An 18188-nucleotide genomic window follows, 5' to 3' on the forward strand; every position below is an offset into this window, starting at 1 on the left:
TACACATTTCTTTAGTTTCCATACAACATGTTGACATCCTGCCTCTAGAGGGGGGCGGATATAAATATCCCTGGATAGCTCAATACCCTGCAAGAATGCAGATTTGATGTCCATAGAGTGGACTTCCCACTGGTTTTGACATATCACTGATAACATAAGTCTAAGTGAATCTGTGGCACATGTGGGGGAATCTTTCGGTAACTCTTGAATATTCCGCTCTTCAAAACCTCTGGCAACCAGTCGGGCTTTAGGCACGATACCCTTGGGAGTGTCTTTAAGACTACAAACCCATCTGGTGGAAATGCATTTCTGCCCTGCATCTTCAACTTCCTCAAATACATTATTATTGTGCCAGCTCTTTATTTCTTCCTGTTTAGCTGCATCAAATGAAATGTCTTTGGTTACAAGTACATCAGCTTCTCTGTCTTCTGTTTGAATGTTGAGATTATCAACCTGTGAGATATCAACTGCTTCCTTTTGCCCATCACTACCATCATTGTCTAGATGTTGCATGTTATACCAGGTTTTATATTTCCCCGTAGCCTTGCCAGATCTCCCTAAGACTCTTGCCTTAAGTAGAGTGTTGTCACCTCTGTTCATATATGTTACCGTCTGTCCTGTTTTTAAACTCACACCTGCAGAAGGGGCAGGATTATTATGGGCATTAGGCCTATGCTCCATTTCAGTTAGAGTTACACCACTCAAAGTGTTTGGTGGATCGATAGCTTCACTTGTACTGGCTTCTTGTTGTTCATGTTCATTCTCTGTATTTTGCTCACTGTCTAAACTACCAGTTGCATTGTTTATACCTTGCTCACTTCCTGCTTCTGTGTCAGCATCAGTTTGTACCATGTGCTCTTCACTAACCTTTGTGTTCACCTTAGAAAGCCTAGAGTGATGCACTCTCACTAAGCAACCACCATGCCTCACAAAAACAACAGCCCCATCCTGACCAATAACTATCCCTGGTCCTTTCCACTCAGTGCATTCAGCTCGTTTGTAATACACCTTGTCACCCATCTCATATTTCTCATCTGTGGGTCTGAGCTGCTTACGTAGTGCTCGTCTTATCCTTTCTGAGCACTCTGCTTCAGTAAATGCTTTTCTAGAGGCATGCAAAGCTGAAATGTGTTCTCCTACTCTAGCACTCATCGTGGTACCTTCTAGCGCAGGTGGTTTATCAACCAGTACAGAAGGTAAATTGGGGTTCTGGCCAAACACCAGTTGATGAGGACTGTAGCCGTGCACATTGAGCATACTGTTCTTAGCCATGAGAGCCCAGTCCAGGGCTGTTTGCCAGTCACATCCATTTTCCCGTCTGACCTTCAGGATGATGTCGGTGAGGGTCTGATTATGTCTCTCCAGTAGCCCATTGCTCCAGGGGCTGTATCCTGCCGTGTTTTTTGTCTCAATGTTAAAGTTCTCTGCCATGTCACGGAACTCCGCATTGTTGAATTCTCCTCCATTGTCACTGTAAAGTCTCCGTGGTGGGCCATGAACGCTGATCCATGTATGAAGAAGAGAGTTCACTATCACAGAGGAGTTCTTTGTTTTCACAATGCTTCCAGCGCTGAAACGTGTAAACTGGTCAATGACGTGGAGATACCATAAACTTGGTTCCAACTCGTGCAGGTCCACTGCCACCGTTTCATTGTACTCTGAAGCCAGAGGCAAACCCACAGCAGGCTTCGGCTTGGTCTTGCTGTACCTCTGGCATATGTCACATTCCTGTACTATTTGTTGTAAAATAGTGTCACAATCTTTGTCTTTATTTCCCGAACTACGGAGGAGTCGCTGTAGTCTTTCTGCAGAGGCGTGACCAAACTGTTTGTGTAGTTTCAGTAGAACTTTGTGTTTCTCATTTGAGGTCATATTTTCTGTGACTGTAAGGACCTCATCTTCATCCTGGCTGTTTTCTGTGACTGTAAGGACCTCATCCTTAATCTCAATTTGGTTCATTCCTGTGTCCTTGTCTCTGATATCTATACAGTAGTGTCCTGAACTGGTGAGTTCAAGAGGGATATTCTGTTTAAACATCACAGCGCTATCATTCTCCATGTCCAAGATGGTTCCTGCCCTTTTCAGTGATGTCTTACTCAAAAGTAGTGGGATATCAGCTTTGACTACTTCAGTTTCCACTCGACATTTTGTCAGTCCTATTTTGGCAGGCAGTTTCAGTGTTCTGGAAGAATGCACTATATTTCCATCTCCAAACCGGAATGGTCTGGAGCTTGGAGTTTCACTTTTTACCATCTGGTTCACTTGACTTTGACTGAGATCAGCGACGAAGCTGTCCAACCATTTTTCTCCACACACTGTGCGGGTACATGCAGTGTCAATGATAGCAGTCCCTAAGGACTCAGTTAGGAATACCTCTGTTTCAGACAGTACAGCAGTAAGCAGTGTGATGTCACATTCCTCTACCCTTGTTCGATCGTCAGTTAGCTTCACTTGCTCACTACTCTTGTGAGGACAGTCTTTAGCCCAATGGAACGTGCTCTGACATATAGCACATTTTGATCTCTTACCGAACCTATCCAGTGGGTTGGTACCCTGTGACGTTTGCCTTTGTTGTCCAATTTGTCCAAACTGCTGCGTCGTTGGACGTCTGAATCTTCCTTGTGAGCGTTGCTCTGTGAATAACGCTTCATCGTTAACGTGTATTCCGTTTGATGTGCCGCCGTGCACTCTCCCCCCAAAGATCCTCTTCAGCGCGGACTTCATTGCCGCAAACGTTAAATCTGTACACGCAGTCAGCGCCATTTGTCTATTTTTCTCGTCTAGACAAGCCGTGTCTAAAAGTTTAAAAGCTAACACGGCGTCAGGGAGAGTCATGTCGTACCTTTTCATTCGGTTGTAACGTTGTTCAAAGTCAATCACATAGTCCGCCATGGACATGGAGCTCTCCTTTTTGATACAGTCAAAAAAAGAGTATGCATCGTATGCGCGGTCTCTCTCTTCTTTGAGAAATATGCCATCTAGTTTTGCTAGCAGCGTGTCCATACCATTGTTTGTGTTCAAGTCCAAAGCTGGTATTTCCATAGCGATGTCCCTTGCCCTTCCTTCCAGCCCCAGGACAACGGCGAGGGCTTGTTTCTTCTTATCAAGTTCAGTAACCAGCTTCCAAATGGCAATCTCATTTTTCCAACACTCGTATGGTCGAGACTCGTCGAACTTCGGTGGAACTTTGTAGTTAGCAGTAGCCATCTTCTGCTAACCATCCTCTGCTACCAATGTTAGTCTACTATAAATAAACACGACGTTTATCTTCTGTTAACTTGGTTTATTTGATCAACTTGCAAACACCAATACAGAGCCATTAACGAACAGAGGACCTCATGCTCGTGGTCGACACAGACTAACTGCGCATGCGTTTCACAGCCTCCAGAGGGCAACCTAGATTACCGTATAGCCAGTAGTATACAGGCAAAGAGATTACATGTTAACATCATCAATCGAGCCTCGGGTTAATGCTGCAGAGTCTCTCTGAGCTCAATTGGGAAGATACCGCCCCCTATCGTCTCTCCCTGTGTAACTGCACCCCATTACTTTACACTGACGAAGGGGGGGTGGCCAGTTTCCTCATTTTACTTTTCCGTCGAGCCAACTGAAGAATCCATTGTGCTCGCCGGCCCGGAAAACGCGTGGATTATGTATTTACAGTACCCAGCACTGTAATCAATAAGCATGATCGATATTTGGAATGGCGATCAGGAATTGGAATAATATTTTTGGATAACATCTGATCTAAGGTAAGGAATCTATTTGACCAGTCTTAGGATAATCAGAGCTATTTTCACAGCGATATAAGTGTTTGCCCTATGTGTGGTTGTGATCGCTGATGAGGAAATGAGAGAATCGATTTTTCAGCCCGCCTCTATAGCGTGCATAAGTACACATATACTATTGATAATCTAGCGTTTATTTGAAAACGATTCATAAATAGGCAGAAAAATGACAACGTGTTTGTGTATTCCAGAATATTCCAGTAAATGCCTTTTATCACAGAATCTTTATATTTTCCTTGAAAACGAGGGCTTTTCAAAATGCTATAAAACGGAAATGATCCGATTAAAAAACAATCCGTTTCGACAATGTTGACTGCAAACAAGTCATTGATAATCTGACAGGCAGATTAGACACATAGCCATAATTTAAGACAGAGATTATGCGTTCACAACGCTATCATTGAAGTGGCTGGTGGCATTTAACCATGCTTTACCACGTTAACACTTTCAGTGCCACCAGGGGGCGCACGACTTAGTGCTTGAATGCCACCATCCACTTCAATGTTAACGTTAATATCGCCTAATCTATGTTTTAATGTTTTATGTGTCTAATCTTCCCGTCGCTTATCAAAGAATCATTTTCCAGTCAGTGCTGTCGAGGCAGATTGGTTTTTTATCACTTAATTTCCGTTTGAGAGCATTTTGAAAAGCACCCGTTTTGAGGTAAAAAACAGCCCATTCTGGGCCATTCTGTGATAATCGTCTTTTACTGGAATATTCCAGAACATTGATATTTGTCAGCCTATTTATGAATCGTTTTCAAATAAACGCTAGATGATCAATATTATACGTACACGCACGCCCATTCGAGCCGCGCGCTGATAATAGCCGTTTTCATTTCCTCATGGATTTTACAGTGAAACCGATAGAGCACATTTCACAAAACAGCTTATATCTTCATCAAAATGAGTCTGATTATCCTAACACTGATAACATAGATTCCTTACCTGACATCAGATAGTATCCAACTGGTATATTCCAATTCCTGATCACCATTCGAAAAAATCGATAAGTGTATAGATCTAACGTGTATACAGTAGAACTCATGATCCGCGGCGCTCAGAGGATCCATAATGAACTCTGGTAACCCCGGCTGCATCAGTGGACTGGAAAATGTGGAGTACAGGATTTTTTTCCCCATCCATTTTCATTGAGTCCATTCCAAAATCCCTGATGTCATCTGGGAGACGATAGGGGGGCGCTTTTTTCCACATCTGATCGCCGGCGGCTCTTGGGTAGGCTAGGGTAGGCTCGCGTGATGCAATATGATTTCAGATCGCTTAAAAAATAAGAAATTCCGAGAAATCTCGTGAGTGGCTTTCAACGTAACTATTATAAATCCGAGAAAACTTGTGAGTGGCAATCAAAGTGGTAATGGCCGGCACTGAAAGTGTTAATCAGCTGTGATAATTGATGTGATGCCCTCTTTTCCTCCAGGTTTCACCGGCCCTAGTGTCCCCGTCCTCCTGGACAGTGAAGCACTTAATTGCCAACCGGCAGAGTCTCTGGCAAAAGCAGAGAGTGGGGGGGGAGGGGGGGGCCTGCTCCCTAAAACAGACGACCCCCTCTCTTCCTGTTTGTGAATGTACTGTACAGATAATCAGGGATGACCTGGAAACACGGACTGAAAACAGGACCTCCACTCCTCCTCCTCCCTATCCCTCTATTTCACCACACGGCTTTCACTATAAAACTGAGGGAGGGGGGAGCTGCGGCGGGTGGGGGCCGAGGAACAGATGCAGTATTTTCTCCCTGACGAAGGGGGAGCCACGTGCCAACAAGGTGGAGAGGCGGGGGGCGGGGGGGTTGTTGGGCGAGGGACGCGCTGGAACCCTCCCATCTGGAGAGGGCTTTGCACTCACTCTGCCAAAATGTGGTGTCCCTCAGGGACTCTTCTCGGGGGCTAGTCCAAACCTTTAAAAACCGCCTCTTTCTATGTTGCCTTTTACCTGCTTTTACTCCATATGGCACAGCTAAATCATGTTGTTAATAACATACAATAATAATAGTGATAATAGCGATGACGGTGACAATAATAATAAAATACACAGTAATAATAGATATTAGAGAGACTAAAGGCTGCAGCGAGCGAGAGCGGGTCATGAAGATGAGAGACCGGGACGCGTGTCATTATTATGGGACTGGACTTGCTCTGGGATATTGTGCGTATTTTGTGTTATCGTGTATAGATTGCTGTGATATCTAAAGAATGAAATGTGGAGAGATCTAACGACGAGATATTCTGTAATGCACAAGATTTTTATATTGTAATTTTGATCACATTTCTTTTTTTTTTTAAACCTTTTTCTTTTCGTTTTCCTGTATTTATGTTTGTGACATGGTGGCCATTTCAGCTTCAAGCTATAGGGAACGGTGGAAGTCGGGAGGTTATAGCAGGTCGTAACACGTGCCAACGCCACCTCTATGCCTGAGAGACTGATAGAACGCAGGTATTTCACTGCATGAGCCGACGCCACAGAACCCAGTGACATTAGATCAGGATTAACCTTTCTCTTCATTTATACTTATTTTTTATCAGTTTTTTACTGCCCTTTAAAGGTCAAAAACATGCAATGCAAACCGTAGCAATTGTGAATTTGGGTTTGGGTGGTGCTAGTGGCATCTATGGCCAACTGGAGTTAAATGTCTCGCAGAAAGAAAGTTGCCGAATGTCTGAAGTGCAGTGAGTGTGTAGATAATCAAATGGCTTTTAATCAAATGTTAAAAAAGGAAAGAAATATGAGCGGTCAACAGGGAGTCATTTTGGAACTGCAGACGTGTTTTATCATGTATCGTCTTCTGGCCAGTAGATTACAGGGTTCTATGCTGTGTACAGGTTTAACTTAGGTTTAACTGATGCTTGTGTATATCTTGTCTTCCTATTATTTGAAAATAGATTTTAAATATAATAAATAATAAAAGTATTATAGGTTGCTATTTTTTTAAGCACAAAATAATAGTGTATGATTAAACACTACAAGAATGGGAATATGAAACTGTACCTTTTCTGTAAAATTAAGTTGTTTTTTGTTTGTAATTTTATTTGAATTTTATTTTTTTTTATGTGGAAATTTATTAACTGACGGTTATTTTCTTTTTAGTTGTAAATAGTCACACCTGGATCTAAATAAACATCTTAAAATTCCTTGTTAAGTCTTGTGTGACATGAGATACCACATCTTTAATGAATACCTAGCATAAATATTCCTGCCTCACCCCCATTTTTTGCATAATATGCAAACAATCCACTGTTCAAACAGGAACTTGTGCAATTCATATTCGATCACAGACATCTTGGGTCACAAACCACAGGTGATATTAATCAAATAGCAGGTAATTATCATTAAATGACAAACCGTAGCCAGTGAGCAGTGCTGCTGCCCTACAAAGGCAAAAAGTGTTCACTTCCTTTACTGCTGCAAATGGTAAATGGTGCATTATATAGCAGGTTTTATCCAAAGCACTTTACAATTTGTTCCTCACATTTTACCCATTCACTCATACATTCACTCACCGACGGTAAAGGCGACCATGCAAGGTGGCAACCAACACTGGAGCGGGAATCGAACCGGGAACCTTTGGATTACCAGACGACTGCTCTATCTCCTGTCCTCTGTCGCCCCCTGCGCTGTGTGTCTTTATACAGCAGTGTACCCCTCTACATTTCATTTCAAACATTTATTTAAACTCGAAAGGAAACTGAGGTGTCCCTCATTGTCGAGTCATGTTGTGTACATACAGAAATGAGCAAAAAATAAATGCGTACAACGTGATTGACAAATTGGTTTTAAACTCTGCCACAGTATGAAAACCACTACATCTGTATCCCTCTAGATTAGTATGTAATAATAATACTACTATACCAGTACTGCCCTACAAAGGCAAACTATAGTAACTGAAGTTACTACCGCACTACAGACGGTTGGTTGTGAAAGGTCTAACCCTTTGTCGTGTGGCAGTGAAAGGGTTAACCTGTATTGTCGCAGTGAAAGGGTTAACCCTTTGGTAGAGTGGTAGTGAAAGTGTTAAAGCTGCAGTAGGCAATTTCTGATAAATGAGAACGAGTGAGTTGACCTGCCCAGCAGAAAGAGCTCTGCATCACTTCTCAAGAGTGAGTTGACCTGCCCAGCAGAAAGAGCTCTGCATCACTTCTCAAGAAGAGTGAGTTGACCTGCCCAGCAGAAAGAGCTCTGCATCACTTCTCAAGAGTGAGTTGACCTGCCCAGCAGAAAGAGCTCTGCATCATTTCTCAAGAAGAGTGAGTTGACCTGCCCAGCAGAAAGAGCTCTGCATCACTTCTCAAGAAGAGTGAGTTGACCTGCCCAGCAGAAAGAGCTCTGCATCACTTCTCAAGAAGAGTGAGTTGACCTGCCCAGCGGAAAGAGCTCTGCATCACTTCTCAAGAAGAGTGAGTTGACCTGCCCAGCAGAAAGAGCTCTGCATCACTTCTCAAGAAGAGTGAGTTGACCTGCCCAGCAGAAAGAGCTCTGCATCACTTCTCAAGAGTGAGTTGACCTGCCCAGCAGAAAGAGCTCTGCATCACTTCTCAAGAGTGAGTTGACCTGCCCAGCAGAAAGAGCTCTGCATCACTTCTCAAGAAGAGTGAGTTGACCTGCCCAGCGGAAAGAGCTCTGCATCACTTCTCAAGAAGAGTGAGTTGACCTGCCCAGCAGAAAGAGCTCTGCATCACTTCTCAAGAAGAGTGAGTTGACCTGCCCAGCAGAAAGAGCTCTGCATCACTTCTCAAGAGTGAGTTGACCTGCCCAGCGGAAAGAGCTCTGCATCACTTCTCAAGAAGAGTGAGTTGACCTGCCCAGCAGAAAGAGCTCTGCATCACTTCTCAAGAGTGAGTTGACCTGCCCAGCAGAAAGAGCTCTGCATCACTTCTCAAGAAGAGTGAGTTGACCTGCCCAGCAGAAAGAGCTCTGCATCACTTCTCAAGAAGAGTGAGTTGACCTGCCCAGCGGAAAGAGCTCTGCATCACTTCTCAAGAAGAGTGAGTTGACCTGCCCAGCGGAAAGAGCTCTGCATCACTTCTCAAGAAGAGTGAGTTGACCTGCCCAGCAGAAAGAGCTCTGCATCACTTCTCAAGAGTGAGTTAACCTGCCCAGCAGAAAGAGCTCTGCATCACTTCTCAAGAAGAGTGAGTTGACCTGCCCAGCAGAAAGAGCTCTGCATCACTTCTCAAGAGTGAGTTGACCTGCCCAGCAGAAAGAGCTCTGCATCACTTCTCAAGAGTGAGTTGACCTGCCCAGCAGAAAGAGCTCTGCATCACTTCTCAAGAAGAGTGAGTTGACCTGCCCAGCGGAAAGAGCTCTGCATCACTTCTCAAGAAGAGTGAGTTGACCTGCCCAGCAGAAAGAGCTCTGCATCACTTCTCAAGAAGAGTGAGTTGACCTGCCCAGCAGAAAGAGCTCTGCATCACTTCTCAAGAAGAGTGAGTTGACCTGCCCAGCAGAAAGAGCTCTGCATCACTTCTCAAGAAGAGTGAGTTGACCTGCCCAGCAGAAAGAGCTCTGCATCACTTCTCAAGAAGAGTGAGTTGACCTGCCCAGCGGAAAGAGCTCTGCATCACTTCTCAAGAAGAGTGAGTTGACCTGCCCAGCGGAAAGAGCTCTGCATCACTTCTCAAGAAGAGTGAGTTGACCTGCCCAGCAGAAAGAGCTCTGCATCACTTCTCAAGAAGAGTGAGTTGACCTGCCCAGCGGAAAGAGCTCTCCATCACTTCTCAAGAAGAGTGAGTTGACCTGCCCAGCAGAAAGAGCTCTGCATCACTTCTCAAGAAGAGTGAGTTGACCTGCCCAGCGGAAAGAGCTCTCCATCACTTCTCAAGAAGAGTGAGTTGACCTGCCCAGCAGAAAGAGCTCTAGTCTCCATCACTTCTCAAGAAGAGTGGGGAGGGGGAAGCTGCGGCGGGTGGGGGCCGAGGAACAGATGCAGTATTTTCTCCCTGACGAAGGGGGAGCCACGTGCCAACAAGGTGGAGAGGCGGGGGCGGGGGGGTTGTTGGGCGAGGGACGCGCTGGAACCCTCCCATCTGGAGAGGGCTTTGCACTCACTCTGCCAAAATGTGGTGTCCCTCAGGGACTCTTCTCGGGGGCTAGTCCAAACCTTTAAAAACCGCCTCTTTCTATGTTGCCTTTTACCTGCTTTTACTCCATATGGCACAGCTAAATCATGTTGTTAATAACATACAATAATAATAGTGATAATAGCGATGACGGTGACAATAATAATAAAATACACAGTAATAATAGATATTAGAGAGACTAAAGGCTGCAGCGAGCGAGAGCGGGTCATGAAGATGAGAGACCGGGACGCGTGTCATTATTATGGGACTGGACTTGCTCTGGGATATTGTGCGTATTTTGTGTTATCGTGTATAGATTGCTGTGATATCTAAAGAATGAAATGTGGAGAGATCTAACGACGAGATATTCTGTAATGCACAAGATTTTTATATTGTAATTTTGATCACATTTCTTTTTTTTTAAGCCTTTTTCTTTTCGTTTTCCTGTATTTATGTTTGTGACATGGTGGCCATTTCAGCTTCAAGCTATAGGGAACGGTGGAAGTCGGGAGGTTATAGCAGGTCGTAACACGTGCCAACGCCACCTCTATGCCTGAGAGACTGATAGAACGCAGGTATTTCACATCACTGCATGAGCCGACGCCACAGAACCCAGTGACATTAGATCAGGATTAACCTTTCTCTTCATTTATACTTATTTTTTATCCGTTTTTTTACTGCCCTTTAAAGGTCAAAAACATGCAATGCAAACCGTAGCAATTGTGAATTTGGGTTTGGGTGGTGCTAGTGGCATCTATGGCCAACTGGAGTTAAATGTCTCGCAGAAAGAAAGTTGCCGAATGTCTGAAGTGCAGTGAGTGTGTAGATAATCAAATGGCTTTTAATCAAATGTTAAAAAAGGAAAGAAATATGAGCGGTCAACAGGGAGTCATTTTGGAACTGCAGACGTGTTTTATCATGTATCGTCTTCTGGCCAGTAGATTACAGGGTTCTATGCTGTGTACAGGTTTAACTTAGGTTTAACTGATGCTTGTGTATATCTTGTCTTCCTATTATTTGAAAATAGATTTTAAATATAATAAATAATAAAAGTATTATAGGTTGCTATTTTTTTAAGCACAAAATAATAGTGTATGATTAAACACTACAAGAATGGGAATATGAAACTGTACCTTTTCTGTAAAATTAAGTTGTTTTTTGTTTGTAATTTTATTTTAATTTTTTTTTTTATGTGAAAATTTATTAACTGACGGTTATTTTCTTTTTAGTTGTAAATAGTCACACCTGGATCTAAATAAACATCTTAAAATTCCTTGTTAAGTCTTGTGTGACATGAGATACCACATCTTTAATGAATACCTAGCATAAATATTCCTGCCTCTGTTATGGTTTGTAACCGACCCCAATCGCACAACACAAGACAGGTATGATGGTTTGCCAAGAAACAGATATTTATTGAACAACAGGGAAAAACAGGGAAAAGGGCACTGTCCCTTTAAGGGAGAATCACAAATACAGGAATATAATATGAGGGGAAGGAAAGGTGCCTTAAGAGGCGGGCAGGAAAAGGGAACACTATGGGAAGGTAAGGGAACGCCTAAGGGAAGGTTAAGGGAACGCCTTGGGACAGAGGAACTAGAGACGAGGTAAACAAGGGACAAGGAGAACTAGGGAGAGAGGACTAGGGACTAGGAGAGCTAGGGATAGAGGACTAGGGACTAGGAGAACTAGGGAGAGAGGACTAGGGACTAGGAGAGCTAGGGATAGAGGACTAGGGACTAGGAGAACTAGGGAAAGAGGACTAGGGACTAGGAGAGCTAGGGATAGAGGACTAGGGACTAGGAGAACTAGGGAGAGAGGACTAGGGACTAGGAGAGCTAGGGATAGAGGACTAGGGACTAAGGGGACTGAGGCCCGCGGAGGCGGGCTGGGGAACAGGGAGGAACTGGGAGGACTGGTGGAAATCATCTGGGCCGCTCTGCAGGACAGAGGAGATAGTTAATGCACAAAGGGAAAAAACAGAGCAGGTGCAGAACAGTCCAAATAACAAAGTGAACAAAGTAATAATATCTTCGTGTGACAAACACACAGGGGGAGATGTAAAGTCCAAAAATACTATTCTAAGTGAGAACCAAAAACAGAGGCAATACGCTGGGAGAGTGACAACACAATCTAAACTCACCAGGCATATGCGTAATGGTACAGGAAACGCAGCGGGAAGGGGGCAAGGGGCATTACGCTGAGTGAGTGACATCACAATCAAAACTCACCCAGGCGTATGCGTAAAGGTACAGGGACAGCAGTGGGAACGGGGGCAAGGGCACTACGCTGGGTGAGTGACATCACAATCAAAACTCACCCCGGCGTATGCGTAATGGTAAGGGGACAGCAACGGGAACGGGGGCAAGGGCACTACGCTGGGTGAGTGACATCACACTCAAAACTCACCCCGGCGTATGCGTAATGGTAAGGGGACAGCAACGGGGCGAGGGCATCGCCACCGGGTGGCTGGCTGTCCGAGCCGAGGAAACAGAGCGCTGGAACAACGGCGGTGGCGAGGATGTCGTCCACCGGGGAGCCGCTGTCGGAGCCGAGGAACAGAGTGCGCGCCACACCTTGGTGTGCGCGTCGGAACAGTGGCGGTGGCGAGGATGTCGTCCACCGGGTAGCCGCTGTCGGAGCGAGGAACAGAGTGCGCGCCACACCTTGGTGTGCGCGTCGGAACAGTGGCGGTGGCGAGGATGTCGTCCACCGGGTAGCCGCTGTCGGAGCTAGGAACAGAGTGCGCGCCTGTGCGCTGGAACGGAGGAGCGTGCCAAGCTCGAAGGTCTGGAAGATGCGCGTCAGTGCGCTGGTACGGAGGAGCGTGCCAAGCTCGAAGGTCTGGGAGATGCGCGTCAGTGCGCTGGTACGGAGGAGCGTGCCAAGCTCGAAGGTCTGGAAGATGCGCGTCAGTGCGCTGGTACGGAGGAGCGTGCCAAGCTCGAGCGTCCTTGGAAGATGCGCGTTGCGCGCTGGTCTGGAGAGCGTGCCAAGCTCGAGGGTTCTTGGAAGATGCGCGTTGCGCGCTGGTCTGGAGAGCGTGCCAAGCTCGAGCGTCCTTGGAAGATGCGCGTTGCGCGCTGGTCTGGAGAGCGTGCCAAGCTCGAGGGTTCTTGGAAGATGCGCGTTGCGCGCTGGTCTGGAGAGCGTGCCAAGCTCGAGCGTCCTTGGAAGATGCGCGTTGCGCGCTGAGGACTGGAGAGCGTCTGCGCTGGTCTGGATGTGCGTCAGGACGAACAGCTGCGCGGGGGTCTGCAGTGGAACGCTGGGGTGCCTCCCGTGGAAGTACAGGGAGCGCAGACCAGTCTCCCCCACAGGCAACGGCGACAGCTGGCGAAGGCTGGAGCAAACATCTCGACGCCGGAGAATGGAACAGCATAGGCAGACAGAGGATCTCCCGAAAGAGTCTAGATGTTTAGAGAATATGACTCGGCAAGTATACAACACGACCCCACGCCAAAACGAGGGGAAGCGCCCTGGTATTTAAAGCCCACAGGGGGACTAATTAGCCTGCCACCACAGGTGCGAGAGATAATAGAATATCAAACAGGTGTGGCCACTAAGGGTAAGGAACGAGAGGGTGGGGGCTAGAGAGAGTGAGTAGGGAATTCCTAACAGTAGGCTTAAAGAAGACAGAGAATAGGGAATTCCTAACAGTAGGCTTAAAGAAGACAGAGAAAAGGTAGTGAGCAGCGGGCAAAACCTCACAGTATCCCCCCCTCCAACGGGAGCCACCCGGCGACCCAAAACAAATACAGACAGAGTGGCAGGGGGCAAAACAAGAGGTACTGGCCAAGCCAGCAGGGGAAGCCACCACAAGAGTGGGGCTAGCAAAAGAAACAGGGTCGCCGAGGGGTAACTAGGGTAGCAGAGGGGCAACTGGGGGAACTGGTCTAGAGGAACTGGTCTAGAGGAACTGGGTCTAGAGAACTAGTCTAGAGGAACTGGTCTAGAGAACTGGTCTAGAGAAACTGGGTCTAGAGAACTGGTCTAGAGCAACTGGTCTAGAGGAACTGAGGGGCAAGCAGGGTAGCAAAGGGGTAACCATGGTAGCACCGGGAAAGGGCTAGCAGAGGGAAGGTTGCTGCCAGGGCACTGATAGCTACAGGGCCTATGCTAGCTGTACTGCTACATCAACATAGAGGCTGCGCAAGCTGCCGGAGCCAGGCTAGCAGAGGGAAAGGGTAGCTGCCAGGGCACTGATAGCTACAGGGCCTATGCTAGCTGTACTGCTACATCAACATAGAGGCTGCGCTAGCTGCCGAGCTAGGCTAGCAGAGGGAAAGGGTAGCTGCCAAGGCACTGATAGCTACAGGGCCTATGCTAGCTGTACTGCTACATCTACATAGAGGCTGCGCTAGCTGCCGGAGCTAGGCTGGCAGACAGGGCTGGACCAGCATGAGAGAACAAGCTAGCTGGAAGGACAGTCCTAGCTGTGGGAATACTGACCTTGCTAGCTGAAGGGCAGTCCTAGCAGTGGGAGAAACTACACAAAAAAGTGGAGGCCATGCAGAGGGACCGGGTTAGCTGCTTGGGCCTGGCTAGCTACAGGGCCTATGCCAGCTGCAAGGCTGCATTTAACATAGAGGCTGTGCTAACAGCCGGGGCCAAGCTAGCAGACCGGGGCCATGCAGAGGGAAACTGGGTTAGCTGCCAGGGCATGGCTAGCTACAGGGCCCATGCCAGCAGCAAGGGCTGCATAAACATAGAGGCTGTGCTAGTAGCCGGGGCAAAGCTAGCAGACAGGGGCTCTGCTGAGGGACTGGGTTAGCCGCCAGGGCATGGCTAGCTACAGGGGGGTCAAACAGGGCAAAACGGGAAGCAACCAGGGGAGCTAACCGGGGAGACTAACAAGCTAAACAGGGGAGTAACAGGCTAACAAGGGAGCTAAACAGGACTAACAAGGAAGCTAAACTGGGCTAACAGGGAAGCTAGAGGGGAGACTAACAAGCTAACAGGGGAGCTAACAGGGCTAACAGGGGAGCTAGAGGGAACAAGAAAAAAAAAAGGCAAACTCAACATACACAGTCTGTGCTGGCTGGGGTCGTAGACTTGGTGGGGTCGTACTGTTATGGTTTGTAACCGACCCCAATCGCACAACACAAGACAGGTATGATGGTTTGCCAAGAAACAGATATTTATTGAACAACAGGGAAAAACAGGGAAAAGGGCACTGTCCCTTTAAGGGAGAATCACAAATACAGGAATATAATATGAGGGGAAGGAAAGGTGCCTTAAGAGGCGGGCAGGAAAAGGGAACACTATGGGAAGGTAAGGGAACGCCTAAGGGAAGGTTAAGGGAACGCCTTGGGACAGAGGAACTAGAGACGAGGTAAACAAGGGACAAGGAGAACTAGGGAGAGAGGACTAGGGACTAGGAGAGCTAGGGATAGAGGACTAGGGACTAGGAGAACTAGGGAGAGAGGACTAGGGACTAGGAGAGCTAGGGAAAGAGGACTAGGGACTAGGAGAACTAGGGAAAGAGGACTAGGGACTAGGAGAGCTAGGGATAGAGGACTAGGGACTAGGAGAACTAGGGAGAGAGGACTAGGGACTAGGATAGCTAGGGATAGAGGACTAGGGACTAAGGGGACTGAGGCCCGCGGAGGCGGGCTGGGGAACAGGGAGGAACTGGGAGGACTGGTGGAAATCATCTGGGCCGCTCTGCAGGACAGAGGAGATAGTTAATGCACAAAGGGAAAAAACAGAGCAGGTGCAGAACAGTCCAAATAACAAAGTGAACAAAGTAATAATATCTTCGTGTGACAAACACACAGGGGGAGATGTAAAGTCCAAAAATACTATTCTAAGTGAGAACCAAAAACAGAGGCAATACGCTGGGAGAGTGACAACACAATCTAAACTCACCAGGCGTATGCGTAATGGTACAGGAAACGCAGCGGGAAGGGGGCAAGGGGCATTACGCTGAGTGAGTGACATCACAATCAAAACTCACCCAGGCGTATGCGTAAAGGTACAGGGACAGCAGTGGGAACGGGGGCAAGGGCACTACGCTGGGTGAGTGACATCACAATCAAAACTCACCCCGGCGTATGCGTAATGGTAAGGGGACAGCAACGGGAACGGGGGCAAGGGCACTACGCTGGGTGAGTGACATCACACTCAAAACTCACCCCGGCGTATGCGTAATGGTAAGGGGACAGCAACGGGGCGAGGGCATCGCCACCGGGTGGCTGGCTGTCCGAGCCGAGGAAACAGAGCGCTGGAACAACGGCGGTGGCGAGGATGTCGTCCACCGGGGAGCCGCTGTCGGAGCCGAGGAACAGAGTGCGCGCCACACCTTGGTGTGCGCGTCGGAACAGTGGCGGTGGCGAGGATGTCGTCCACCGGGTAGCCGCTGTCGGAGCGAGGAACAGAGTGCGCGCCACACCTTGGTGTGCGCGTCGGAACAGTGGCGGTGGCGAGGATGTCGTCCACCGGGTAGCCGCTGTCGGAGCTAGGAACAGAGTGCGCGCCTGTGCGCTGGAACGGAGGAGCGTGCCAAGCTCGAAGGTCTGGAAGATGCGCGTCAGTGCGCTGGTACGGAGGAGCGTGCCAAGCTCGAAGGTCTGGGAGATGCGCGTCAGTGCGCTGGTACGGAGGAGCGTGCCAAGCTCGAAGGTCTGGAAGATGCGCGTCAGTGCGCTGGTACGGAGGAGCGTGCCAAGCTCGAGCGTCCTTGGAAGATGCGTGTTGCGCGCTGGTCTGGAGAGCGTGCCAAGCTCGAGGGTTCTTGGAAGATGCGCGTTGCGCGCTGGTCTGGAGAGCGTGCCAAGCTCGAGCGTCCTTGGAAGATGCGCGTTGCGCGCTGGTCTGGAGAGCGTGCCAAGCTCGAGGGTTCTTGGAAGATGCGCGTTGCGCGCTGGTCTGGAGAGCGTGCCAAGCTCGAGCGTCCTTGGAAGATGCGCGTTGCGCGCTGAGGACTGGAGAGCGTCTGCGCTGGTCTGGATGTGCGTCAGGACGAACAGCTGCGCGGGGGTCTGCAGTGGAACGCTGGGGTGCCTCCCGTGGAAGTACAGGGAGCGCAGACCAGTCTCCCCCACAGGCAACGGCGACAGCTGGCGAAGGCTGGAGCAAACATCTCGACGCCGGAGAATGGAACAGCATAGGCAGACAGAGGATCTCCCGAAAGAGTCTAGATGTTTAGAGAATATGACTCGGCAAGTATACAACACGACCCCACGCCAAAACGAGGGGAAGCGCCCTGGTATTTAAAGCCCACAGGGGGACTAATTAGCCTGCCACCACAGGTGCGAGAGATAATAGAATATCAAACAGGTGTGGCCACTAAGGGTAAGGAACGAGAGGGTGGGGGCTAGAGAGAGTGAGTAGGGAATTCCTAACAGTAGGCTTAAAGAAGACAGAGAATAGGGAATTCCTAACAGTAGGCTTAAAGAAGACAGAGAAAAGGTAGTGAGCAGCGGGCAAAACCTCACAGCCTCACCCCCATTTTTTTGCATAATATGCAAACAATCCACTGTTCAAACAGGAACTTGTGCAATTCATATTCGATCACAGACATCTTGGGTCACAAACCACAGGTGATATTAATCAAATAGCAGATAATTATCATTAAATGACAAACCGTAGCCAGTGAGCAGTGCTGCTGCCCTACAAAGGCAAAACGTGTTCACTTCCTTTACTGCTGCAAATGGTACATGGTGCATTATATAGCAGGTTTTATCCAAAGCACTTTACAATTTGTTCCTCACATTTTACCCGTTCACTCATACATTCACTCACCGACGGTAAAGGCGACCATGCAAGGTGCCAACCAACACTGGAGCGGGAATCGAACCGGGAACCTCTGGATTACCAGACGACTGCACTACCTCCTGTCCTCTGTCGCCCCCTGTGCTGTGTGTCTTTATACAGCAGTGTACGCCTCTACATTTCATTTCAAACATTTATTTAAACTCGAAAGGAAACTGAGGTTTCCCTCATTGTCGAGTCATGTTGTGTATATACAGAAATGAGCAAAAAATAAATGCGTACAACGTGATTGACAAATTGGTTTTAAACTCTGCCACAGTATGAAAACCACTACATCTGTATCCCTCTAGATTAGTATGTAATAATAATACTACTATACCAGTACTGCCCTACAAAGGCAAACTATAGTAACTGAAGTTACTACCGCACTACAGACGGTTGGTTGTGAAAGGTCTAACCCTTTGTCGTGTGGCAGTGAAAGGGTTAACCTATAACCCTAACCCTAACTGATTCATTCAAGTTCCTCGGCACCCACATCAGCAATAAACTCAAATGGGACATTAACACCACTGTACCACACAGGTGATGTTGTCTGGCACCTAGTAAAAGGCAGT

At 47.7% G+C, this 18188-nt stretch overlaps 1 protein-coding gene across 1 annotated transcript in view; it reads left to right on the forward strand.

Annotated features, from left to right (window-relative positions):
• Positions 1-5314, forward strand: part of LOC311226154 (phosphatase and actin regulator 4B-like) — a gene marked incomplete at its 5' end in the record, with an annotated part of 30862 nt that extends 25548 nt beyond the window's left edge. Inside the window, one exon of the mRNA XM_084311527.1 lies at positions 5226-5314. Within this exon, the coding sequence (XP_084167653.1) occupies positions 5226-5241 (16 nt within the window). The 3' untranslated portion in view covers positions 5242-5314. The remainder of the gene's footprint in view (positions 1-5225) is intronic.
• Between the last annotated feature and the right edge of the window lie 12874 nt (positions 5315-18188).

This window comes from Notolepis coatsorum (genome assembly GCF_963971535.1).
Source record: "Notolepis coatsorum genome assembly, chromosome: 3".
Taxonomy (NCBI): Eukaryota; Metazoa; Chordata; class Actinopteri; order Aulopiformes; family Paralepididae; genus Notolepis; species Notolepis coatsorum.